Raw genomic sequence first — 26,238 nt, forward strand, 5'->3', positions numbered from 1 at the left:
TATAAGTGGCAAGAGTTTTCACACAATGGTGGAGAAGTGGAACTGCTACTAACATTAGTTGAGGGTTTATTGAGGCTTTACATATATCAATCCATTTTATCCTCATAAACTTCATCTAAAGTAGGTATTATTTTTTTAAGTAGGTTCCATGCCCAACATGGGGTTGAAATTCATGACTCCAAGATCAAGATTTGCAGGCTCTACTCACAGAGCCAGCCAGGTACCATAAAGTAGGTGCTATATTTTATTCCCTTTTTTTGATGAGGGAACTGAAGCATTGAGAGGTAAAGCATCAACCAGCATCTCACAGTTCTTATCCACGATGCTACTCTGCCTGAGGTAAAATGGTACCGGAAGGTGTTTGCATACATTTCAACTGAAAAACAACAAAAAGAGAAAAACCCCAGTGGGGTTAACATTTTGGAAAAGCAATGGAAATATTTCTTCATATTTCATGGGTTTTGAAATATTTGTTTTTCAGTATCCAGCAGATGGCAGCACTAAATAACAATTCCATATCAGGTGGTCTAATACAAACCTTCTGCTTGGATCAAAACTTCTGTCCAGTCCATGCCTTAATTATTTCTTCAGCAGCATCCAGTGTACTGTCTTTCTGTAAATAAATGAAATAATCTCATTATATATCAAACAAATTCAAGATGAAGTACATATTTAAATATATAAAAAATATACCAAGTCAATGGATCAGGAAAAGTCATGTAGTGATTTGGGAACCAAGTGCTCTTCAACCCCTGATAACTTGAGCAGGGCCCAGCTGGGCTCTAGCCTGTCCTTGGCCTCCACAGCACCGAATCCCAGAGTGTTCAATCCGGGCTCATGCCTTCTCAGAAGATGAGTCATTGGAAGCCTTGCCCATATAAAGCCACAACTCTTGAGAGCTGCATGGACAGAAACTGGAAAATGGCATCCGTAGTATCTTCCCCCACCTTGGTGGTCTAGTACATAGGTCCTGAGCTCTTTAAGGAGCCCAGGAGCAAATTAAACAAATCAATTATTTATAATGTTATATCCCATTACTGCCTAGCTGGAAAAGTGAATGAACTTCATAAGAATTCAACATTAGAGGAGCTAGAGAAGTGTGACATTGATCACTACATCATACTGTTTGTGATACTGGCTGCCAGTCTATTGCTCCAATCCTGACACTAAAGAAATGTACAAATCAACTGGCATGTGGCCAAAAAGCATCACCAAGAAAATGATCGACAAACTGTTAAATGCAGTTCAGACTGAAAACAGTTTAAACTGATCCCTGACAAAACCACAGCCACTAGTGCGGACACTCTCACTATTTATAACCATCAGAGCAGTCTGAGCAGCTTGCCGCGCCAAAGAAGACCCAGACTTATAAATGACATTGATGGCGGCAGCGAGTCTGAAGGATGTGCTCATGGGATCAACATTTATTATTTTGGCTTTCTTGCCTCTCACTGCACCCCCTTTTGTGCATGACCTGACACCCCTGATGATATCCAGCCATAAGCTTGGGATATTAAAGGACTGAGACTCAGTCTCCAGTTGGGGTATTTGAATGTCTTTAGGAAAGGAATTCATAAGGGGGAAATCCTTTCCATTTGAGAAACTGCATGATATTTATTGACGGTGTTTACTGTAAACATTTATATCCAATGCTAAGATTTCTGAAAAAATCATTTTTCCTTGCTGCTCAGAAAAATTTACTGAAAATACTGGTTCACTAAAAGCATTAAAATCAGCAGTCTCTCTCCTCCTAAAATGACATTTACAAATATGAAGATGATTCCTTCTGACACAAAATCATGGTGAATGGCACTACTGGCTGGCATTTGCCTAATTGAAAATAGGCACGTTGAGCAAATTACAGCTATCATTCATTTAGTTTTGGATAGTACTCCAATGATTTGTTTACTTTAAAATAAAGACAGATTTTGGTAAAGTAGAAAAAATATTTAACATAATAGCACTAAATGAAGATTTAAGCGAATATTTGATCTCAAGTGAAGAGAATTTTCAAAATTTTCAAAAATGAAAAGGCAGACCTATAAAAGGAATACAATTAAATTAACATATAGTTACGGAAACAAATCAGAGAGTGTAGAAGAGCTTACACAGAGTCAGAATCATCTGCACCTCCTCCCTACTCCTTCCTACTATGCCCACCATCCCCCAAGACAACTCTTTATGGTAATTTCTGGTTTTGGTGCTAGTGGTTACCTCCAAGATCTAAATAAAGCATTTGGTTCTATTTCCTTATTTATCGACTTCAGACAAAATTCACAATTCTCTGCTCTGAATGAGGAAAAATTGTTCGTTCACACTACTATGCCCATTCCCTTCAATGTTTCAGTTATGATTTCTCATAAAACTCATTTGCCTTTTGAATAGGTAATACCAGCATATGGTATAAAATTAAACTGACAGATAAACAGTGAAAATCAAGCTCTTGTTTTTCTCCTCTGCTTTTTCTACTTCTTTTCTTTTCCCTCTCTACTGAATGATTTAATTGAAAAGCCATTCGGTGGGGCTGAGTGAAGCAGGTGTCCACATATGGAGGCAGGGGAAGCCTGGGCAGCCTGGTGCAGGATGTAGCAGCCTGAGTGGAGAGAGGGGGGGTTTCTTATGTGGGTGGCATGAGGTGTTGGTGATGGCAGTGGCATTGTTGACTGGAACAGGATGTTAGGATCCAAGCAGGGTAAGCCAGCATCTGTATGGCAGGGTGGCTCCAGGCAGGGTGTTGGAACCTAGATGGGATGAGGCAGGCATGTGCCAAGGTAGACGGGCATGGGATGTCAGAAACTACGAGGCGTGAAGGATTCCATGCAGTGGGTGATAGTGGCAGCCTCGTGTGCAGTGATGGAGAATTGGAGGAGGGCATCTCTGCAACAGGTGACAGCAATAGCAGCCTGGTACAAAGTGTCAAAGCCTGAGGGGTGGTGGCTGGAGGGACAGTGGCACATAGAGGGACTGATTAAAGATGTGATTCCATGATGAAAGCCAGGGTTTTTTTCACTGTCAAAGAGGGGAGTTAGAAATACGGAGAATCCTTGAGCACTAGTCATTCAAAATATGCAAGTCAATTCATGGGAAAAAGATCCCAGAAGTAGAATTTCTGTGTTAAGAGGTATGTGCATTACATGTGGATGGAAATGGTCAAACTAACCACTGTTAAGAGATTTTACAAATGATACCCCTGCTCTCTGTAAGAGTGTCTTATAGAAATTTTTAGTTGTTCGGTTGTTTCCAAACTAATAGATAAAATAAAATTTTGTTGCCATTTTAATTTTCATTTCTTGTAATATGACTAAAGTGGGAGTCCTTTCATATATTTGAGAGCTGCTGAGAATTTTACCCATAATCATTGTAAAGTGCTCCTTTTTGGCTTATTTTGCCTTAAGTTTCACCTGCTTTCTTTCAATTTTCATTATTTTGGCATGTTTTGCCATTCTTTTATTTTTAGCCTTTCCAAGAGGTTGAATCAGCCATGGTAACTTTCCTTAGACTTCTTGGTATTGTTCCCGTATCTTCGAGGATTGAGTGTTGATGAAAAGGGGGTGTGTTCACACAGATCCTCTTACTCTGCCCCCATGAAGGCTTCGGTTTTTTGTGTAGATGCTGAAGGACTGTTTATCTTTTAAGTCCAATATATCTCAGTGTTAATTTTTCCGTGACAATCTTTCCTGAGGCAAAGCATTCCCTTTCAATTGCTGGATTTAGCTGCCTTTTTTTTTTTTCATTAAAAAAATGAAATTACTGAGTATTCTTAAAACAAAGCTATTAAATTCTTTTCAGGGTCCATTTGTTCCCCCCACCACAGAATTCTAGATATTTCACTTGTCTTCCACATCTATAATTTTTCTAATATTTTAAAAGTCTTTGATCCTCTCCACTCTTCTTTGCTCATTTTTCTCAATCCTTAAGATGCTTACAGAAGGGGGGCGCCTGGGTGGCTCAGTGGTTTAGCCTCTGCCTTCGGCTTGGGTCATGATCCCAGCGTCCTGGGATGGAGCCCCGCATCGGGATCTCTGCTCAGCGGGGAACCTGATTCTTCCTCTCTCTGCCTGCCTCTCTGCCTACTTGTGATCTCTGTCTGTCAAATAAATAAATAAATAAAGTCTTAAAAAAAAAAAAAGATGCTTACAGAAGTAAGTATTCAGTGTTCCCTGCGCTGTTTCCAATGTCACTACAATTACCAATAGCTTGATTTTTTTCCCTTCAATTTTGTACCTGAGCTCTGACAAGCTGTCATTTTATCTTCTTATATTATCTGACATTATCTTCCCTGAACTTTTTAAATTTCTGCTTTAATCTCATTTTAAAGGTTCTGGATTTGAACTATCGACTTTTATTTGCTCTACAGCAACACTTCTCTGATTGAATATTCTCTTTCTGACACTTTGTTTTCCCTGCACCTTTCTCTTCCATACTTTTTTTTGTTTTTTTTTCTTAAGATTTTATTTATTTATTTGACAGAGAGAGAGAGACCACAAGTAGGCAAAGAGAGGGGGAAGCAGGCTCACCGCTGAGCAGCGAGCCCGATGCGGGGCCCGATTCCAGGACCCTGAGACCATGACCTGAGCCGAAGGCAGAGGCTTAACCCACTGAACCACCCAGGCGCCCCCTCTTCCATCCTTAATAGTATATTTTTATAGACTCATAGCTGATTCTTTTTCATGAGTCATTTTTGATTGAATTACCTCTGTAATCTCTTGCTAGTGTACCTACTGTTCCTGTTGTTCTGGTAATGAATATGCTACCTACTGACTTTGTCTATAATTTGAAGATGTATCTGCAGATCTATGTGAGGAGTTAGGGTAGCACTAGAAGACAGCAGAAATTCTCCCTGGTTCATAGTAAAGTTTAATATGATTGATGTGGACTTTAATGGTGGGGAGGTTTTTTTTCTCCTCCCAGATAATTTAAGAGGCTACCTCCAATTTAATCTATCTCCTCCACATTGCCCCAACACGGGTTGGAGCAAACATGACAGGTGTGAATAAGAAAATTTATAACCCAACTATCATCTCCTTTCTACCCTGCCCCACACAGGTTCTAGATGGTACAGCTGTATATCTCTCCTGCCTTGCATATGCTAAATGAGTCTGGAGAAGCTCCCACTGCTAGTGTACTTATTGTCCTATTGTTTTAAATGAGTAGGTTCCCTGCTGGTGCTGCTTATAACTTGAAGATGTAGACACAAGAGACTTTCTAGGTGTCTTCCCTTTACTTTCACAGTATTTGGCAACTCTTCTTCATTTACTGGGGAATTTGTGAATCTGTTTTCCATTCTCCTAGTTGTTTTCAATAATTTCCAAGAAGAGAATGGGGAAGGGCAGTGTTTATGATTTTAAAACAGGAAGTCTTAAGTTACCTTTTTTTTTTTTTAATTAGTTCTGCTTGTAACTTTAAAAGATACACTTCTCTTTCTAGGATCCTCTGAAAGATGAGAATATTCTTGGCCTTACTCTCTCTTCTACAGTTTGGTCAATTAAATAAAATATTAATAAATAAAAATAAAATAAATAAAATATTATTAGGTTGTTAACATTTTTATTCTCTTCTGAATGAGTCTTCCAGAGTTTGTAGATTGTCTTTCAAAGTTGAAAACAATGTTTACATCATTCTGACTAGGTTTATAGATGAATGTGTTGGTAGATTTTAGATCTTATTAAGCCTGTCTTCAGTAGCAACATCTTAAAAATAGCAATGATGCATATATTCAGATTTTTTTTTAAGATTTTATTTATTTACTTGAGAGAAAAAGAGTGAGAACACAAGTAGGGGGAGCGTTAGATGAAGAAGCAGGCTCCCCGCTGAGCAAGGAACCTGATGTGGGGCTCGATCCCAGGACCCCAAGATCATGACCTCAACTGAAAGCAGCCACTTAAACGACTGAACCACCTGGGTGCCCCGCAGATTTTTTTTTTTTTTTAAAGTACAGATCTGATGATAAGCAATTCATTTAGCTGATAAACAATTCATTTAGCTTTTGTTTGTCAGGAATATATACTTCATTTTCAGTTTTATTTATTTATTTATTTATTTATTTTTTTTTTTTAAAGATTTTATTTATTTATTTGACAGAGAGATCACAAGTAGGTAGAGAGGCAGGCAGAGAGAGAGGAGGAAGCAGGCTTCCCGCTGAGCAGAGAGCCCGATGCAGGGCTCGAGAAAAGGACTCTAAAATCATGACCTGAGCTGAAGGCAGTGGCTTAACCCACTGAGCCACCCAGGCACCCCTCATTTTCAGTTTTAAAGGCTATTTTCCTGGAAAAAGAATTCTGGGCTGATATATTTTTTATTTTAGCACTTTGAGGATGTCATTTCACTGTATTCTGGTCTCCATTTTTTTCTGATAAGAAGTTGCTAAATTCATAAGCATGTGAAGTAGAGTCTTTTTCTTGCTGTTTTCAAGATCTTACCAATACACTTGGTTTTCAGCAGTTTGAGTATAAAGTGTCTTAGGGTGGTTTTCTTTCCTTTCCTTTTTTTTTTTTTTAAGATTTTACTAATTTATTTGACAGAGACACAGCGAGATAGGGAACACAAGCAGGGGAGTAGCAGAGGAAGAGGGAGAAGCAAGCTTCCCATTGAGCAGGGAGCCCGAAGTTGGGGCTCAATCATAGGACCCTTGGATCACGACCTGACCAAAGGCAGATGCTTAACAACTGAGCTACCCAGGCGCCCATTAGGGTGATTTTCTTTACAGTCTGTTGTGGTTCACTGAACTTTTAGATCTCTAAGGATGTTGCTTTTCACCAAATAGGAGGAAATTTTGGCCATTCCTTCTTTTTTTTTGGGCTATTACTTCTTAAAATACTTTTTCTGCCACATTTTTCTTTCTTTTTTTTTTTTTTTTGGTACTCTAATTACATGTATTATCACTTGATACTGTCTCATAGACCTAAGGCTCTGTTTATTTCTCAAAAATAATTTTTCCCTCTGTTTTTCAGATTGGATAATTCTATGAATCTATAATTCAAGTAGGTCTTTATTCCTGATATCCTCAATCCTCTGTTAAGCCCTGTACATTTTTCATATCAGATATTACACTTTTAAATTCCTGAATTTCCAGTTGATTTTTTTATAGTTTTAATATGTTCACTCGTTATGACTATATTTTCTTTTAATTTCTAGAACAATATCTGCTTAATTTCTTCCAATATCTGCTTTCTTAAATTTCTTAATTTAATCTTCTTAATTTCTTCCAATATCTGCTTTAAAGTCCTTGTCTGATGATTCCTACATCTGGGTCACCTTGTAATCTGCTTCCTGACTACTTTTTTTCTTTATTAAGGGTTATATATATATTTTTTAAAGATTTTATTTATTTGAGAGAGAGCACAAGCAGGGGGAGGGGCTGAGGGAGAGGAAAAACCAGACTCCCCACTGAGCAGAGAGCCTGACACAGGTCCTGGGATCATGACCTGAGCTGAAGGCAGACACTTAACTGACTGAGCCACCCAGGTGTCCCAAGGGTCACATTTTCTTATGTTTTCACATGTCTAGTAATTTTTGATTTCTGGCTGGACATTGTATTGTTACATGGTAAGGTGTCTGATTATGCTGTGATACAGTAAACTCAGTACTTCAAAGTGTTGAGTTTTGTTCTGGTAGGCAGTTAATTTCATGGCAGCAAGCCAAAATTTTAAAACTGCATATGAGCACATCATTCCTAGCAAGAGAAAAAAGGTGCTTTATAAATCAGAAGGAATGACATCATAAATGTGTTTTTGAATAGAATAGGAAACTTACTTTTATGAAGCAAAACCGCACAAACTTCTCAAACTGTAGTTTGGTCTCTGTGTTACAGAATGCTGAAACTGGAATGGCTGACAGTTTCTGAAAAATAAATAGGAAAATAAAATAGGAAAACTACTTCTATTTCAAATTTAATTTTAGAATAGATAAATGTCAAAAACAAATACTTCTAAATGTTCACAACAACTTCCAAAAAGAAAAAATGTTTTTAAAATCCTCCACAGAGCCATAGTGGAATATCACATAACAAAACTGTAGTTAACATTGTTCAAAACATGTCAGCAAGTATTCTTCATAAGTTAACCATAAAATACAGCACAGTATCTTAAAGGCCAATAAACATTACCTTATTTTTAGTCATCCATTTCACAAATTTATAGTCATATGGTTCATTACTGTCCTTCATACCAGAGAGGTCTGCATCTAAAACAAAAATGAAAATTAGATGGTCTATTATATCTGAGGAGAAGATGTATTTCATTTAAATCTGCCAAGATTCAAAATATTTTCAGAAAATAGTCACAGAAACTACTGAAGTCTCACACTATATGGTGGGTTGGGAAGTGAGGAATTCACAGTGAGGAAGTGAGGAATTCACATTTTTTTGTTTTGTTTTGTTTTTTTAAGAACGATTATTTCCAAGATTATGTAACTAACTCCATTTTCCATTTGCTATTGCAGCCACAAAGTTCATTCCGAAGTTAATGCTAATCACAATACTGTATGAACTTATATGAAAAATTCGCTTCCTTCCCCTCCTATGTGAACTGATCCTCTGTTATATAAATTTCTATTTATATATATTATTACATAGAAACCTTTTTAATGTAAGTTAGCTTAAATGCTTTTTGGAAATAAATCAAGTATATAAATTAATTATTTTAAAAATAACTCATGTTGGGCAACCCTCTCAGGTTCCCTTTCCTTCTCAGGAGCTTTTGTACTGTCACTTAGATATCTCTCAATAAACTTTTTCTGTTGCCCACCAATACTACTACTAAAAATAATAAAATAAGTACATAAATAAAAAAATAAAATACATAAAAAATAAAAATAATTCATGGATGGCTCAGGTCATGATCCCAGGGTCCTTGAGATAGGGTCCCACATCGGGCTCCTTGCTCAGCAGGAAGCCTGCTTCCCCTTCTGCCTGTCCCTCCTCCTGCTTGTGCTCTCCCTCTCTGACAAATGAATAAATAAAATCTTTAAGTAATAAATAAAAATATACAAAATAAATAATAAAAAATAATTCATGTTGAAATGGTATGGATTTTCAATTCAAAAGCAAAACTAAAGGTGATGAAAACAGCTGTTTCTTTTTATCATCTCATAAAATGAGTTATACATTTAGATGTACCATAGGAAAAGTGATTTCTAAACCTCAGAATATAGGACATCTTAAGGGGTTTTATATAATAATGGAGCTTCGTAGAGCCAAACATACATAGCTTTCAGGCTATAGGACAGCAAAAATCTCTGGGCATAATGGCCTCTGCTTCTCTCACAACAAATGAAGAAATAAGTCACTCTTTGGTTATAAAAATCAAAAGTTTTTATAAATGCTTTTCAAGTTCAGTGGAATATAACTTTATTGTAATAGAACTTTAAAACAAACTATTTGGCCAACTTTATCAGAATAAATTATGCTTTTAAATTTACTAATATTAACACTATAGGGTTTTTTTTGAGGAAAATTGGTTATATATAAAATGTTATCATGCTCCTAATTTTAGATTAGTATGGCATGTCAGAAATATATAAAATAGCTTCAGGTAAAATAAAATAAAGACCATTGTTGGGGTACCTGGGTGGCTCAGTGGGTTAAACCCTCTGCCTTCAGCTCAGGTCATGATCTCAGGGTCCCAGGATCAAGCCCCACATCAGGCCCTCTGCTCAGCAGGGAGCCTGCTTCTTCCTCTCTCTCTGCCTGCCTCTCTGCCTACTTGTGATCTCTGTCAAATAAATAAATAAAATCTTTAAAAAAAAAAAATAAAGACCATTGATTTTGGAGACAAAACTATTTGGAATCCAGCTATGTGACTTCAGGCAAGTTATTTAAAACTTTCGAAGTCTTCACATCTTTAAAAGTGGAGCTAAAAACACTTTCTTCAAAAGGGTGTTTGAAAGTGCTAGGCAGGTAGTAGATTCTCAATAGATATTATTTTCCTTCTTTACATCATTTCAGTATATTCTAAAATAACAAACATTCCCTGATAGCAACAACATTCTAGAAATTTTATTTTTCTTAAGTAAAAAGGGAACTAAAATTTTACTCAGGGGAACACTGGGATCATATATTATTTCATTTACTTTTGTTTTAAATTCCACACTAGAACAAGATGATAGCAAATTCTATGTTTAATGGAATACCTAAAAGAACTGACTGCATAACCATGTTAACAGTCACACTTAAGGTTCAGGGACCTCAAACTCAAGACGGTTATTAAAACAAAAGACAAACAACAACAACAACAACAACAACAACAACAAAAACCAGTGACATTGTGAAAAGCCATTTTCCAATAGACAAAATGTTGGTATGACTTTGACACCAATATTTACTCTCTAATTCTAATATAATTTCACACATAAGTTTCCATATATATGAAATAATAAAAACTCTTACAAACCTAGCAAAGACACATCAGCAATGATGAAGTATCCCCCATCAGGAACTATGGGCTTTAGGCCAAGATTTTCAAGTAAATGTATCATCCGATCTCTTTTTACTTCTAACTCTTTTGGCAAAGAATTGAAGTAACACTCTGGGTCATCCATGCGCTTGATGTCAATCCAAAAAGCTTGAGCCAAGGCTTCCTGCATGTTAAGATTGAAACATGTGGAAAGGAAATAAGGTAATGTTACTTATTGCTGAATTTATTGGTAGAATTAAAATTGCCTGAGTCACATGATTGGCAAAAAAAAGAAAAAAAGTCATTCAGAGAATTATAGCTGAATTCCTGTGAACTTATGTTAGACGATATAAATTAACGGAGGAATCAGTTACATGTAAATGATTAAATCTAACTTGAAGAACTGAGAATGAGCCATGAAGATCTGAATTAAAAAAGAGGTTTTGTATAAAGATGGCTTACTTGGAAATGAAAAGACATGAAGTTATTTTCCACTGAGATGAGCTGCAGAATGACTTGCTAGATCTAAGTCTGAAAGATGACCAAAGAAATGATGAACTAGCCAGCCTTTTCCCATTACCTTGGAGGAGGTCATGGAAATGAAAGCGGACCCACTATGTCACTACCCATAGGTATGCAATAATTCTAATCTAAATTCTAATCCCTGTTCTAATCATTCGTATCCCAGAAGTGTCTATGGACCACAGGGATTAGAAAAGAGTTTCCAAGGTATATGGAGTCACTTCTGTACCATTCCTCAAGAAGGCCAGAAGTGACAGGAGAGAAACTGGGAGAAGGGACAAAGCCAATGTTGTTAAAGGTCATGTGGGTGTCTGAGGAGGCAACAGGTCAGGAAAAGGTAAACAAGTCTGAATCAGGACACACATAAAGAACGAGGATCTGTACAAGCAAGGGGGCAGAAGATTGGCAGGTCAGTGTGAACTGAAACAACTTAGAAATACTGGTTCTCAGCACAATGAAGGAAACATAAGCAAATAATAAGTGGAATGGTTGAGATAGCAGGGCAAAGTGGCCAAATTTTAAGGAAATTAATCAGAACCAAGAGGTATCAAGAGTTAAAGCAAAAAACATTCATTCAGTAAACCTATACTGAATACCAATGTTAAATATTGGCATAGTGATAAAACACTGGGGCTATAGTGGTAAATAAGAGAAACATGATCCTCACCGTTATGAAGATTCCAGTTGGTGTGTACTGGACGGGGTAAGTGGAAGGGATGAGGAAACAAATACATGCAAAAGGCAGGATACAGTTTGTTCTGTTGGAAGAACTGAGTCTGGCGTGGCTCAAGAGTAGCAAGAGTGGATGGCAAGAAATGACACGGAGAGACAGGGAAGGATAAGATCACTGAGAAGATTGCATTCCAAAAGAAGCCAGCAGGAAAAAATAATTAATAATAATTTCCAGTACTAACAAAATCTTGGATAAATAAGGATCAAGCTGCATCAGCCTGGGAAGCTGGGGTTCTCTTGGGAAGCATGGGCCAGCTTCCAGACTTGGTTGTCTGAATGCATGGAAAAATCCACGCACTTAGCTGAAATGGAGGACCAGAGCAGTCAGGAAAGGATGTTCCAGATTCTTAGCTGCATCCTTCTTTTTCTCAGCAATTTATTCACTCCGCATTGCCCTAGAAAAGTCAAAGCTCAAGAGACATAAACATCTCTCTTAACTGTAGTCTTATACTGGACTTCCTTTTCTCAAGCCCCACATGTGACCCAACAGCAAATACTGTCAGCTCTGCCCTCGAAATATATTCACAACCCAATCACGTTCCACCATTTTACTATTCCCGTACTGGTTCAGTCAACTGCTGTCTCTCTCCTGGATCACTTCAAAAGTCTTCTGACTCAATAAAGTAGGCAGGTCCCTTTGATAGTGCAAGTTAGATCATGTTACCCTTGTGCTTGAACTCTCCAGTGGCTTCTTATCTCACTCAGCCTTTATAGTAAGGAACATGACCTTACTTGATCTGGCTTCCAGCTACTCCTTTGATTTATTTCCTCCTACTCTTGTCCTTTGATCATCCCGTCCCACTTTTGTGCTTTTCACAGATACAAACATGACAGCCAGACTGCTTACTCCAGGGCCTTTGCACTTGTTTTTCTTGCAGTCTGGAAGGTTCTTCTCTAGGTAACCCATGTGACTATTTAAGCTTCAATTCATAGCTCAGATGTCATCTCAGTGAGGCTTTCAAAGATTACTCCATTTAACATTGTATATCTCCCTTAGCACTTTATATCCTTCCTCTTTCTTGCTTTATTTTTCTCTATTGCATCTATGAATACCTGGTATATCAGTAAAATATTTACTTCTTTATTATCTGTGTACTGTCAACTGGGCTATCAGCTCAAAAAGAGCTTTTTAGAAAGAGATTCCTGCTGTACCTCCAATACTCAATAAATGTTTGTTAAATAAATGAATGGACTTATTTTGAGTGGATAAAATGAATTTATTATTATATAAAACCAAAAGTCAAAACTAGTCTTTATTATGATACTGCTTTAGAGAGTCATTGGAGAAAGAATTAAAAAAAATTTTTTTTCTCATTCAGTAGATATTTTTGACAGGAAGCAAAAAAGTAAATTTACTGTAGCCAATATATTTCACTCTTTTGGCTTTTTAAATGTCTTCTAGAAAAAAAAATTTTTTTTCACTGTTCTGATTATTCACAGAATAATGATACATAGATACCTATTATATGTTCATTTTTTAAAAACAGAAAAAATATAAAAAGGATATACATTAAAAAGTCTTGCACCCAGCCCTGTTCCTATCTACTCATTTCACCTATTCCTCAATCCCCTAAAATTAGCCACTTTTACTAGCTCCTTATGGATCCTTCCAGAGATCCTTTAGGAAAATACAAGTGAATGGTTTCCCCCTGTCTTATACAGGATATAGCAAAAATATACACTGCCCCGCATCTTGCTTTTTTTACTTTACGGTATATTCTGGAAATTTTTCCATATTGATCATTATAGAGTTTCCTCATTCTTTTCCTTTCTTTTCATTTTTTAAATACTCATAGTGACAGACAGAATGGCCCCCAAAGGTGTCCAGGTCTTAAAACCCAGAACCTGTAAGGGCACCTGGGTGGCCCAGTCCTTCAGTTCAGTTCATGATCCCAGGGTCCTGGGACAGAGCCCTGCATCAGGGCACCCACCCTCTGAACCTCCCCACTGCTTGAATAAATAGAAAAATCTTAAAAACAAACAAACAAACAAACAAACCCAGAACCTGTAAATATGGTACCCCACATGGTAAAATGAACTTTGCAAATGTTCAGATACAATCATAAAGATCCTTATAAGGGCAAGAAGGTAGCAGGAGAGAATCAGAATCATGTTAGAGTGATGTGACCATGAGCCAAGGAATGTGAGCAGTCCCTAGAAGACAGGAAAGATAAGGAATGAAGTCTCCCTTACAGCATCCAGAAAGAATACCAGAAATTAGACACTCTGTTTTTAGCCATAAGACCCATTTCAGATTGGTGACCTCCAGAACTGTTAGATAAAAAATTTGTATTGTTTTCAGCCACCAAGTTTGTGGCCATTTGTTACAGAGAAATAGGAAACGAATACAAAACTCATATAGTATTTAAATGTTTGGATAAACCATGGTTTGTTTTAATTCTAAAGATGGATAATGACTATCCCCTATCTCCTGCAATAAATGGCCACACACATAGACAGCTCCGTAGGTGTACAGATAACAGCTACAGGGTAAATTCCCAGCAGATGGATGCTGCTTTGTAGGGCATGCACATCTATGATTTTGCTTGGTGTCGTCCCTGTCCTTCACAGAGTCCACAGTACTTTGCAATCCCTCCAGCAGTGTATGAGTGTTCAGAACTAAAACTTGGTGTATTTAAATAAACAAAAAGAGCTGTTCTTGATAGCAATGAATATTTGTCCGTTCCTAAATTCCCAAACAGTACTAGATGCCTGGTTCAAAAAGGGCACTCGAATACACAGCCTAAAAATAACACTTTTACCAAAAGACCATGCTTCAACCCCAAGTATCATTAATACTTACCTGTAAAGGCGTCGCACAGGTATAAATGGTGTTTTGTTGGACCGTCTGTAAATGTTTTATCAGATGATGAGGACCAATGGACCAGCCAAGCTGGAAAAGGAAAAGATAAAAAGCAGATTCCAAAAAACAAATCTAACTGTATGTACCAAATCTGATGGAGTAGCTCAGCTTAATGTAATTATTAAGTATATGCAAGTCTAAAATGTTCATACTATGAAAGTAGTGCAGTGTTAGTATTTACCCCTCATTTCAACACTGTTGTTTTGTGAGAAAGTTTCCACTGGAGTCACTGAACTCTGCTTTCAGAAGGTAAACAGTACCCTTAGTCACTATTATCCTTTTCTTTTCTAATTTGCTACTTCTGATATTCTGAAGGTCTAAAAACTGTAACAAAGGTTATCTGAATTCGGTAAAAGTAACTCTGGATGAGGGCCTAGGGGGCTCTTCCATAAGCTGGTTCTCCAGGCCCCATTTTCTTGATACTCCCTGCTTCTTGGCCATGTTCAGGAGAGGCCGGTTGGAGGATGACCTAGTTTCCACGGCCTTACCATGGGTGTAGAGATTACTTAAATGAATAAATAAATAAAAACTAAACAATAATTTACTGGGTAAATTGTTATTGTATTACATAATGTGGTGCGTAAGTACGTGGATTCTGAAGCTAAACTGCCTGCACTGGCTTGACTTTATTTGCAGTATAGCCAGCCTCAGGAAACTTACCTAACTTTTCTGTACTAGTTTTATTGCCTGAGAAAGGATGACAAATTACACTCACCTCATAATGCCCTTATGAGAACGAGCTTGTGTAAAGCACTTAGAACTTGGCACAGAGTAAGTGCCAAAATACTAGTTATTATTCTATATTATTTTCTTCCTCCTTTTATATTAATATGCAATAATCTGAACGCTTTTTGCAAAAAAAGAGTGCCATTAGTTCAATACTTATAAAATAAAAAACTACCTATTTTTTCTGCCATTTACAGTGACATGGATGGAGCCAGTGTTATGCTAAGCGAAATAAGTTAGAGAAAGAAAAATACCATATGATTTTACTCATATGTGGAATTTAAGAAACAAAACAAATGAGCGAAGAAAAAAAAAGAGAGGGAGGGAGGCAAAACAAGAAACAGACGCTTAACTATGGAGAACACACGGATGGTTAACAGAGGGGAGGGGGGAGGAAGGATGGGGGACACAGGTGATGAGGAGTCAGGCAGGCACTCGTGATGAGCACTGGGTTTGTATGGAAGGGCCCAATCACTGTACTGCACACCGGAAGCCAATATGAAACTGTATGGTAACTGGAACTTAAATAAAAACTTCAAAATAACAAAGAAATGATCAGGTCTCAAAAAGGATAAAGGCCAACACGAAAGCCGAATGAGTAAATAATAAAGAAAATATCAGTAAATATAAAAACCTGTGTAAACTGAGAATATATGCATTTAAAACATACAGGTACAGAAACTCTATGAGAAATAAAATATATGCCTGTTTTGAAGACATTATTTTCTTCTGCATCTTACCTTCCAGCCAGTTACACTGAAAGTCTTTCCAGCACTTCCTATTGTTATTGTTCTCTCCCACATACCTGGAAACGTAGCTGAATAGGAAAGAGAAAAGAAAAAGGTTAAGTAATTGCTTTCCCATCAATCTATATTCAGTATAATCTAAAAGTAGTGTCGTCAGTGTATTTCAGTAGGTTTTTATTTTTTTAATTTATTTTTTATTTTTATTTATTTTATAGATTTTATTTATTTATATGAGAAGGAGAGACAGAGAACGCACAGGCACGGGGGAGTTGGAGAGGGAGAAGCAGGATCCTCGCTGAGCAGGGAGCCTGATGCAGGGCTCCATCCCAGGATGCTGGGATCAGGACCTGAGCCAAAGGCAGATGCTTAATGACTAAGCCACCCATGCATATCTTCAGTGGGTTTTTAAATATAATGTAACTTTAACCCAAACACAATTAAAAATGTTACAGTACTTGAAAACACTGTAATATATGACAGATTAAGTAATTTTAAGTAGCAAAATTACTTCCAGGGGCAGGAGTGTCAGTAGCCAGTGTTCCGGTCAGAGGTCACACAAGCCTTGGCACCTAGCACTCAGTGTCAGCAGAGGCAGTACATTCAATATTCTCTTCCTGTGGCTCCATTTTGGTTGTGGTCCTGGCTATTGTTGTCTCAACTCTACTTTGCCCATTTTGTGAATCTATTTCTCCAGGTTTCCTAAGGCAATGGTTCTTAAAATGTGGTCCCCACACCAGCAATAGCAGTCTCAGTGGGGAACTAGTCAGGAAGGCAAACTATTGGACTGCATCCCAGAGCTACTGAATCGGAAACTCTGGGGGTAGCGCCTGGCAATCTGGGTGTGCATGCATGTGCGTGTGTGTGTTTTGCTAACAACTTTGAGATATAAATCCTACACCATAAAATTCACTTCTTTAAACTGTCCAATTTGATGATATTTAGTATATCAGCAGAGCTGTGCAAGCAGCTGGAGGAAGTCCATACCTTTTGGGTATCACCCCTTAATAACTCCATGGCCAAGAGCACTAGAACTTGTGCCTGAATGGAGCTCATCTCCCATACTTATTCTTTCTATAATACACACCATAGCCTTCCTGCTCTTAGAAATATTAGCCAGCATGTCAGCACTATGCTTGGGATCTATTTTAAAGAACAAAATCATCATGAAAAGGACACTTGTTTATAGAAGGAGCTGAAATAAGAAAGCAGAGTGTTGCCTTGTTGACCTCAACTGAGAACATGTCCATCGGGTCACTCCAATTTTTTGCCCCTTTCTGCATATTTATGAATGAAGTGCCAAGAGTATTGACTTTGGAGTTAAAAATCTATTTGTTAGTGATTCACAAGTATGGATTGCACAAATTACGAGAAATGACTGCATAAATGTTTTCAAGTTGGTTGATATCTTTAAAAAAATAATTCAATCTTATACTTATTTACTTACCAAACATTTATTAGCAATGACCAGGTGCCAGAGGCTAATTTAGGTCTAGAGGAAACAAAGATAAGAAAGAAGCCATTCCTATCTTCAAGAAGTTTAATGTCTAGTGGGGGTAGGAGGAAAGTAAAACAGAAACCATAGTGCAGTGTGGAAAGTGATGTAATTGCAACAGGCATGGAGTATCATGCAAGAACAGAAGAAGGTGTTAGGTGTAGCTCTCTGTTGACAGTAATGCTTGAGCTGAGACTTGGAAGACCATGTAGGCCTTTGCCAGTCAGAGAAGGGGAAAAAAGGTAATTGGGGCAAAGGGTATGTAGGTGACAAAATGATGAAGGTAGAGAATGTAAAAGCTTGTGAACTATGCTGAACATTGATAAACTGCTGCCTTATGAATCTTCTAAGAATGCTAACTACACTGCTCTTTGCATTCCTTAAGTAATTTAGTTGTGAAGTTCTCATGCAATCCCATGAGTTTTTCACCTGTTCTGTAGAGGTACAGTAGATATTCTTCTGTTGTTCTAAGTTCTAAGAGTCATGGTATACATAAACCTCTCTTTTTTTTCAGCAGTAAACTGATCAGCTGAATAACTTACAAGGAATTTTATATTAGTTATCTAAATACTGAAAGATTTGTATATCACTATCAATGTATTAATATATCTTTTTTCTAGAAAGAGAGGTTTCTTTTGTTGACTGAAACATCATTTTATAGAAATCTGGAGATATCATTTGAATCAAGAATCTGATCCAAGAACAAATTCTACTACTTCAATAAAAAGGGCCCTAAGGAATTTTAAAACATCTGGATGTTCATGTCCTCTCCATCTCAGAGCCACAGAAGTTAATGTAAACAGAACAGAATACCACAGTCCTGTGTGTGAATCTAACAGGAAAAAAACAAAATACAAAAAAGAGTCTTTGTAGGTCTGACCATTTAAAAAAAAAAACAGTATCTAGGGGCACTGGTTGGCTCAGTTGGTAAAGCATGAAACTCTTGATCTTGGAGTTGTGAGTTCAAGCTCCATGTTGGGTAGAGTTATTTAAAAACAAAACCAACACCAAAAAACCTATGGGCACCTTGCCAGCTCAGTTGGAAAAGCACGCAACTCTTGGTCTCAGGGTTGTAAGTTCGAGCCTTACCATGGGTGCAGAGATAACTTAAATGAATAAATAAATAAAAACTAAACAACAACAACAACAAACAAATCCCAATACCTAAAGTTGGTAAGTTAAGCTTGCATTTATATCTCTAAGGCAACTGGTCTTTGCACTTCCCATATATGACCCATGATCCTTAAATCAGCCACAGCAGCTATGAGTTATTTACAGGTAGCTTAGGCTTCAGTGGAAGTCAGATGGGGATGAGAGGCATGAGGAAGAGTGCTACCCCGGGGAAAACTGCTTCAGTGAAAGCATGAGGATGCTGCTGCTTCATGATGTGTGGTTAGAAAGCCTTACTATCACACTCTGCAAATTGATGAAATAGCCATTTTGCATCTTTCATATAACAAAGGCCACTGTATTTGAAGAAGAGCTAACTTTTTGTGGAACCAAACTGCACTCTCTAAATAATGAAATAGTGAATTCTTTTTTTTTTCTGGTTTATGGGCTGTTATAAACAACTAAAAAATCCGAGTTAAAAATATAAGTCTTGATATCTTCAGCAAGTAATATCTGCTACATTTTTACTATTTACCTTATCATATGAGGTTTAAGCAGTATAATAAAGGCTCAAACAATATATCTTAAGATCATTTAAAGTTATCTATTGGAAAAATATTGTTAAACTGAGTTAACTAAAACTCTAAAGATTTGAGGCATTATTGCATAGACATGAACATATGTTTTATGTTAAATATAGAATTATATTCATTAGAAAGATGACTCTTCTCTCTGCTTAATTAAAAAATTAAATTTATTTAATTAATTAAATTAGAAATGACAAAAAATAATTATTTGTCCATATTGATCTGATTTTCGACTGGAAATAGTTCAAATGACCCAAAACAGAGAGATCATGAAGATGAACCCTAATGCAGTTTTCACATGGAACAGCAGTTTGCTGTGTCAAGGCATCACCGTACCTTTCAGATCTCTGGCTGTCTTCTCTGGCTATCCATTCTCCCTGAGAATATTCTCTTCCATGGGTTTCACCATTAACAAAATTTTGATGACTGCCCAAACTGGTTCTCCTCATAATTTGATCCTGACTATCAGGTCTATAATTCCACTTGTCTCCAGACATCTTCTCTATATCTCTCAAACACTGAAACTTAGCAAGACTAAAGCACGAGAAGCAGGAAGATTCCTTACACCCCACAGATCTGCTCCTCCTCAGCATATCCCCACCTTTGCTTAAGAGCCTCATCACTGCTGAGGGGGCCAGGCCAGAGATCTCAGAAGCATACTTGCTTGTTCCCTTCCCATCTTCAAAGGCTATACCCCCTCCCTGCCCAAGCCCCACATTGTTTTGATTCTAAACTCTACTGCTAACCTATCTGACTCACTTCAGATCCTCACCTATAGCTGGTTCTTAGCTTTATACTACAAATCCAATCATGTAACCAATTCCCTTGACATGACACATCTCTTGTTCTCAAAGTATGCTAATTGGAACTCTGACAATCAAATTAATTTGTAGAATTTTTTAAAAAAATCAATTTTAAAGTCAATCACAGAAAGATAATTATCCTATGAGCTCCCTGATAAGACGAAGTTAAGAGGCAACGTCAGGGGTTTGGGGGGTAGGAAAAGAATAAATGAAACAAGAGGGGATTGGGAGGGAGACAAACCAGAAGAGACTCTTAATCTCACAAAACAAACTGAGGGTTGCCGGGGGAGGTGGGCAGGGAGAGGGTGGTGGGGTTATGGACATGGGGAAGGTATGTGCTATGAAGTGTGTAAACCAGGCGATTCACAGAACTGTACTCTGGGGCTAATGATACATTATATGTTAATAAAAAAATAAAAAATTTAATTAAAAAAATCAATTTTAAGTTTTCTTCCTTGAAATTTTCTTAAGTGCTTAAAATAAGTACTACTGTTTATCTGACAGTGTGTGCTACCAACAATGAAACAAATGAATATTTAGTAAGTAAATACTAATGGCAAAATAAAAAAGTTCTGATGTGTTTATTTCAATGGCTCTTTGTTACAAATATGCACAGAACTGTGATTTCTTTATTGACTTCTTTTTTTAAAAAGATTTCCTTGTTTTAGAGAGAGAGAGAGTATGTGTGTGTATGTGTGTGTGTGTGCATGAGTGGGGGGGGGGTAGAGGAGCAGAGGGAGAGACTGTTCAAGCAGACTTCCCACTGAGCACAGAGCTTGATCTCACAACCCTGAGATCACGACCTGAGCTGAAACCAAGAGTTGGATGCTCAATCCAAGTCAACCAGGCGCCCCTAATGACTTCTTCTAATTATTAAATTTCTGTTAGGAAAATTGTCTCTTGTTTCAGGATGGAAGACAATGTATCCCTATTTCATGATGTGAATTTCGTGGCTCTGAGGTACTCTGTATACTAAGGCTTTGAGTTTCAGAACCAGTGACTTCCTCCACAAGTTTATACTCTGTTCTTATTCGAGGCTGTCAGAATTACCCTACTTTTCCATCATCATCTGTGCCTATTATATCTTTGTAAACCACTTGCCCTAATCTTAAGTATATCTTGATCTGTTACGCCTCCCTGTCTCAGTCCATATTAGTTTATCTGGTATGAATTTTCTTCCTACCTCTCTGCTTAGCAAATTCCATCTTTTGCTCACTCCTCTGTTGATCCCCTCAAGCATTTGCTTTGTCCTCTGTATTTCTACTATTTATAATGTACATAGGGATAATTATGATATATATAACTATTTATATATAAGTACACTAATTTTTTATTTATTGATTTTTTGCCTGAGTGATTTTAGTTTTCCTTCCTTTATCCTTTTCATACTTTCTATTCATTTACTCATCAATTATGCTCTGATCCTCTAACATATGCAGGATCCTATCCTGGAAATTGGGCATTCAGAAGACACTAAAACAAACAAAAGTCCCTACGTTCTAGCAGGTTAGAAGTAAACAATATAGGTCTTGATATTTATTATAAAGGAAAAAACAAAACAGAACGGGGCGGGAGGGGCAGAAAGCAAAGCAAATGCTGGAAGGAGAAAGCTTTAACTATGTTACATATAGCCATAAAAATGGATATCAGAATAAAGCCCTGGAGTAGGTGAGAGACTGAGCCATGTGGATATCTAGGGAGAAAAGTGTTTCTGGGCATCAGAAGTACAAGTGCAAAAACTCCAAGTCTGCAGCTGTGCATATAATCTTACAGCTGATATCAGTCTGAACAATTTTAGAAGACACTGAGGTACTTGTGAGATGGCCCAGTACTAATGAAGAAATCTCTGGCAAAGACCAAGCGGCAATAGCTTACTGGCCCTTACATTCTCCTGTTGACTTGGAATTTTGGCAACTTGCTCAGCACAGAGTCCAGCTTGGGAACAAGTAAGCTCCCTGTGTCTTATGTACCAAGTAATAGATGGATTCTTGATAAAAAGCCAAGGATATAGGCAAAAGTATGACTTCTCTGGTTTCATAGCTTTATAGTATGATCCAAAAATCTCTTCCCTTAGTTTGTACTGCTTGTCCTTCAATCTGTTAATCATTTCACTCAAGCATCATTTATTTACATCCCATTTAAGTGCTCATCCGGACAGATACCCAATGTAAGGACTATTTTAAAGCTGTTCTGGGATCCTTTCCAATCAGTTGTTCCACACGTGCCCAAACACATTTAGATTGTGACTCTATGTAATAATCAGTACCTATTTTTAAATGCGTATTTCCAGTATATACAAGCCATTCATAAACCTCATCACTGATGCAGAGTGTGTCATATTTGATGCAAAGGTCAGCAATTACTTGGAGTTCCTCTTTGGTATATACCTGTATGTATTAAAGAAAACAAAAGAGCAGAGCCAATTATGATTCAACGTATGAGAAAATGATAGGTCAGAAGACTGTATAAAGAGATCAAAGACTCACCTTGCCAATGGGGTTATGTGGAGTATTCAGTATAATAGCTTTGGTTTTAGAATTAAATTTACTTGCCAGTTCTTGAGGATCCAATGTCCAGTCAGAACTAGACCATTTTTTCCCGTTGACAGGTTTCTAAGTATGAAGAATAAAATGTGATTTAATTCAATTGATTCATGTTTGCTGTCTTACAAATAAATAACCTTACTGGGGAAAAAAAAGAGAAGGGTAAGGCCTTTAAAGGTTACTGAATAAATGACTAACAAAGAAAATAAACAGAAATCACTAAGCCTGGGTGCCTGGGTGGCTCAGTTGGTTGAGCGACTGCCTTCAGCTCAGGTCACGATTCTGGACTTCCGGGATCGAGTCCTGCATCAGGCTCCCAGCTCCACGGGGAGTCTCCTTCTCCCTCTGACCTTCTCACCTCTCATGCTCTCTCTCACTGTATCTCTCTCTCAAATAAATAAATAAAATCTTAAAAAAAAAAAAAAAGAAATCATTAAGCCTTAAGAGTCCAAGAGGACTAGAGTCTCACGCTCACACCTATTAAATGGCAAAATAAAATCTTGTCAACACTTAATAGCTGTTAAGTGTCTACATTCCTTCAAGGGAGCCAGCTGTAATGACGGTTAACACATTTGGTACTTTAAGGCCAATATAAGATTCTGTGATTTATCTTAGTGCATACTTATTTTAGTAAGATTTTTAAAAAGACATTGGTAGGGGGGTGGGAGGTTGGGGGAACCAGGTGGTGGGTATTAGGGAGGGCACAGATTGCATGGAGCACTAGGTGTGGTGCAAAAACAATGAATACTGTTACGCTGAAAAGAAATTAAAAAAAAAAAAGACATTGGTAGCATGCTTCATTAAATTCCTAAAAATAAAAGCAAAAAAATTTTTTTTAAGATTTTATTTATTTATTTGACAGACAGAGATCAGAAGTAGGCAGAGAGGCAGGCAGAGAGAGAGGAAGGGAAGCAAGCTCCCTGCTGAGCAGAGAGCCCGATGCGGGGCTCGATCCCAGGACCCTGGGATCATGACCCGAGCTGAAGGCAGTGGCTTAACCCACTGAGCCACCCCAGCGCCCCAAATAAAAGCAAAATTTTAAAATTTCATAATTTTCACTTAATTCAGAACTGAACAAGCATTTATGGAGACCCAGCATAAACTGTTAGTCACTGGGGAGCAGTGCTATGAAAGTGAGTTAGAAATGGTCTCTGAGCTGGTCCTGCTCATTTTGGTGAGGAAGACACATAGCTACAAGAGATAACATTAGATATAATGTGAATGCTGGTACAACAGAGACACATGGCAAACACAGGAGACAGTAATAAAAGTTGCTCTCTTCAAGATATTGGTTACCTTCAGCCATAGTAGAGATACACAGTAAATCCCAAAAAGTAATCAAAGTTGAAACTTCATCAGGGACAAAGAAATTACATATATTTTCAAAACATCTTGAAGAATGTGAATGGTGCGGGCAAACTTACAGATCTTAGGGGAATAAAAACAGGTGTTGCTCCAGCCATTCTCACCATGGGCTCATAGCAGTCATAGAAAGGCATTATTATTATGACCTAAAATGAAACCAAATAAGAATTTAACTTATCAATTATTCATTCATTTAAAAAAAAATACTGTGTACCTGCATTATACTACATGATGAGATGCAGCAGTGGAAAAAGCTGGTCTTCCTTGCCTTCATGGAGCTAACAGCCAAGTGGAAAAGACCTTAGAGATACACTTGTCCAGGAGTCCTTGATCTCTAAATGAGGTCTACAGAAGGACTTGCAGTCGGGATTCTTGAAATTATATGTAAAACTTCACATGGGCTTAGGTAGATTTTTCTGGGGGAAGAGGCCATGTCTCATCACAACCTCGAAGGAATGTTCCAGCCAAAACATTAAGTATTTCTTTAAATTTTAAATTACAAAATAAAATACCAGAGAGGGGCAGAAGCCAACGACACAACAATGCTCTCCATTATGGGGTACCACTTTCCAAGCATTAACCTGAGGGTAAAGATGTTTCTTCCTGCTCAAAAGCACTCCAAAACAAAGACTGGATGCAGGGAGACAGATTAAGATGCTATTGTTAATGTCTGATACTCACAATTTCACTGTGGGTGACTTATATCTAGATTCAGTCTTTTTTCCTAGCCCCTTAAGATACATATTTCTTGTTCCTTGGCCTCTACGTGTTCTCTCTCAGTCACCTGTGGGCTGGCTTTTACAGCAGTCAATGGGCCAATCCAACCTGTCCAGTTGGTATCTAGCATCCTTTTTACTTTTCTATAAGGAAAGTTTGAACACAAAATTTATACCCATCATATATATTCTCTTTTTCTTTTTATCTTTTTTTTTTTTTTTCTTTTAGAGAGAGAGAGAACACACGAATATGGAAGTGAGGGGTCGGGGAAGAGAGAGAGAGAGAGACTCTTAAGTAGGCTCCACACCTAGCCTGATGCAGGGCTCAATCTTATAACCCTGAGATCATGACCTGAGCCAAAATCAAGAGTCAGACACTTAGCCAACTGAGCCACCCAGGTGCCCCTCTTTTTATCTTTTTAAACCTAATAATATTCCATGAAAATTTCCTATTATTATACTTTTAATATTTATTATCTTAATGGCTACTTGGGAGTCTTAGAATAGTCTTTTTTTTTTTTAAATCATTTGCTTGTATAAAGAACAATGCTGGGGGACCTGGGTGGCTTAGGTGGCTGAGCATCCAACTCTTGATTTCAGCTCAGGTCATGATCTCAGGATTGTGGGACTGAGCCCCATGATGGGCTCTGTGCTTTCAGAGGAGTCGGCCTAAGATTCTCTCTCCCTCTGCCCCTCTCCCACCAGTGCCCATGTGTGCTCTCTCTCTCTAAAATAAATAAATCTTTTAAAATAAATAAATAAATAACAATGCTATGTTTATTTGTGATTATATATAGTTTCTCTGCTTTTAAATAGCTGAATAAATTCATATGATTGCTACTGCTAGATTAAAGCGTACAAACATTTTTATGGCACCTTATACAGACAGCCAAATTGCTTTAGAAAAATTGAGTAACTATTTCTAATTTCACAAATCAACACTAAGTTGTCTCACTTAACTTCTGTCGGTTAAATTAGTGATACCTGACTGTTGTTGCAAATTTGCACTTTTTACTGTGTATTTCTTATGTAAAATGCCTGTTCAAAGGCCTTTCTCACAAGAGTCATGTCAGGGCCTTACATTCTAAAGCCCCTTTGTTTGTGCTAGTCATTCAGTTCACACTGAGCACTTACTATACAGTCTACTATGCTAGGTGTTAGCTACTGTGCAGGGCAAAGAAATCTATCTTTGTTCATTCCCTTTGGGAAGGGATCTTTCCCTCGGTGGGCTGTAAGTTCCTAATTAGTCTACGAAATTCTCAGGGACCAAGATGACCTATCTTTGAACTCCGGTGAGAAACACAGGTGCCTGATTTTAAGTGAGAGCTCAATAAAGGAAAATAAATTGGAGAGGCAGGGAGGTAAAATTGAAAGAATATACTTGACACTCTTTGCTGCAATTTCCTTATTTTTATGGTGGGAGTAATTCCCCTCTCTTTCTGCAGAGTATTTATTGAGTACTCAGTGTTTCAGGGACTGGTTGTAGAGCAATAAACTGGTTCTCCTGGAACTTACATTCTACCAAGACATTAAATAAGAAAACAAAGAAGTAAATTAGATAATTTCAGATAGTAATAAATGTTATAAAGGAAATAAAACAGGTGAATGTGATAGAAAGTGACATGTGTGTGGTTTCAAATAT

General features: G+C 37.5%; 1 protein-coding gene across 3 annotated transcripts in view; it reads right to left on the reverse strand.

Annotated features, from left to right (window-relative positions):
* Positions 1–242: 242 nt before the first annotated feature.
* The window catches only part of LOC111143247 (kynurenine aminotransferase 3), a 58,665-nt gene continuing 32,669 nt past the window's right edge, over positions 243–26,238 (reverse strand). For all 3 annotated transcript variants that reach the window (XM_022496857.1, XM_022496859.1, XM_022496858.1), the window contains exons 6-15: positions 23,940–24,026; positions 22,459–22,584; positions 22,239–22,359; positions 15,975–16,051; positions 14,449–14,538; positions 10,389–10,575; positions 8,105–8,181; positions 7,753–7,839; positions 539–613; positions 243–376 (exon numbers count right to left, since the gene is read on the reverse strand). In XM_022496857.1, the coding sequence (XP_022352565.1) occupies positions 551–613; positions 7,753–7,839; positions 8,105–8,181; positions 10,389–10,575; positions 14,449–14,538; positions 15,975–16,051; positions 22,239–22,359; positions 22,459–22,584; positions 23,940–24,026 (915 nt within the window). In that variant the 3' untranslated portion in view covers positions 243–376; positions 539–550. The remainder of the gene's footprint in view (positions 377–538; positions 614–7,752; positions 7,840–8,104; positions 8,182–10,388; positions 10,576–14,448; positions 14,539–15,974; positions 16,052–22,238; positions 22,360–22,458; positions 22,585–23,939; positions 24,027–26,238) is intronic.

The sequence above is a fragment of the Enhydra lutris genome, unplaced genomic scaffold, assembly GCF_002288905.1.
Source record: "Enhydra lutris kenyoni isolate GAN:26980312 unplaced genomic scaffold, ASM228890v2 scaffoldscaffold9, whole genome shotgun sequence".
NCBI lineage: Eukaryota > Metazoa > Chordata > Mammalia > Carnivora > Mustelidae > Enhydra > Enhydra lutris.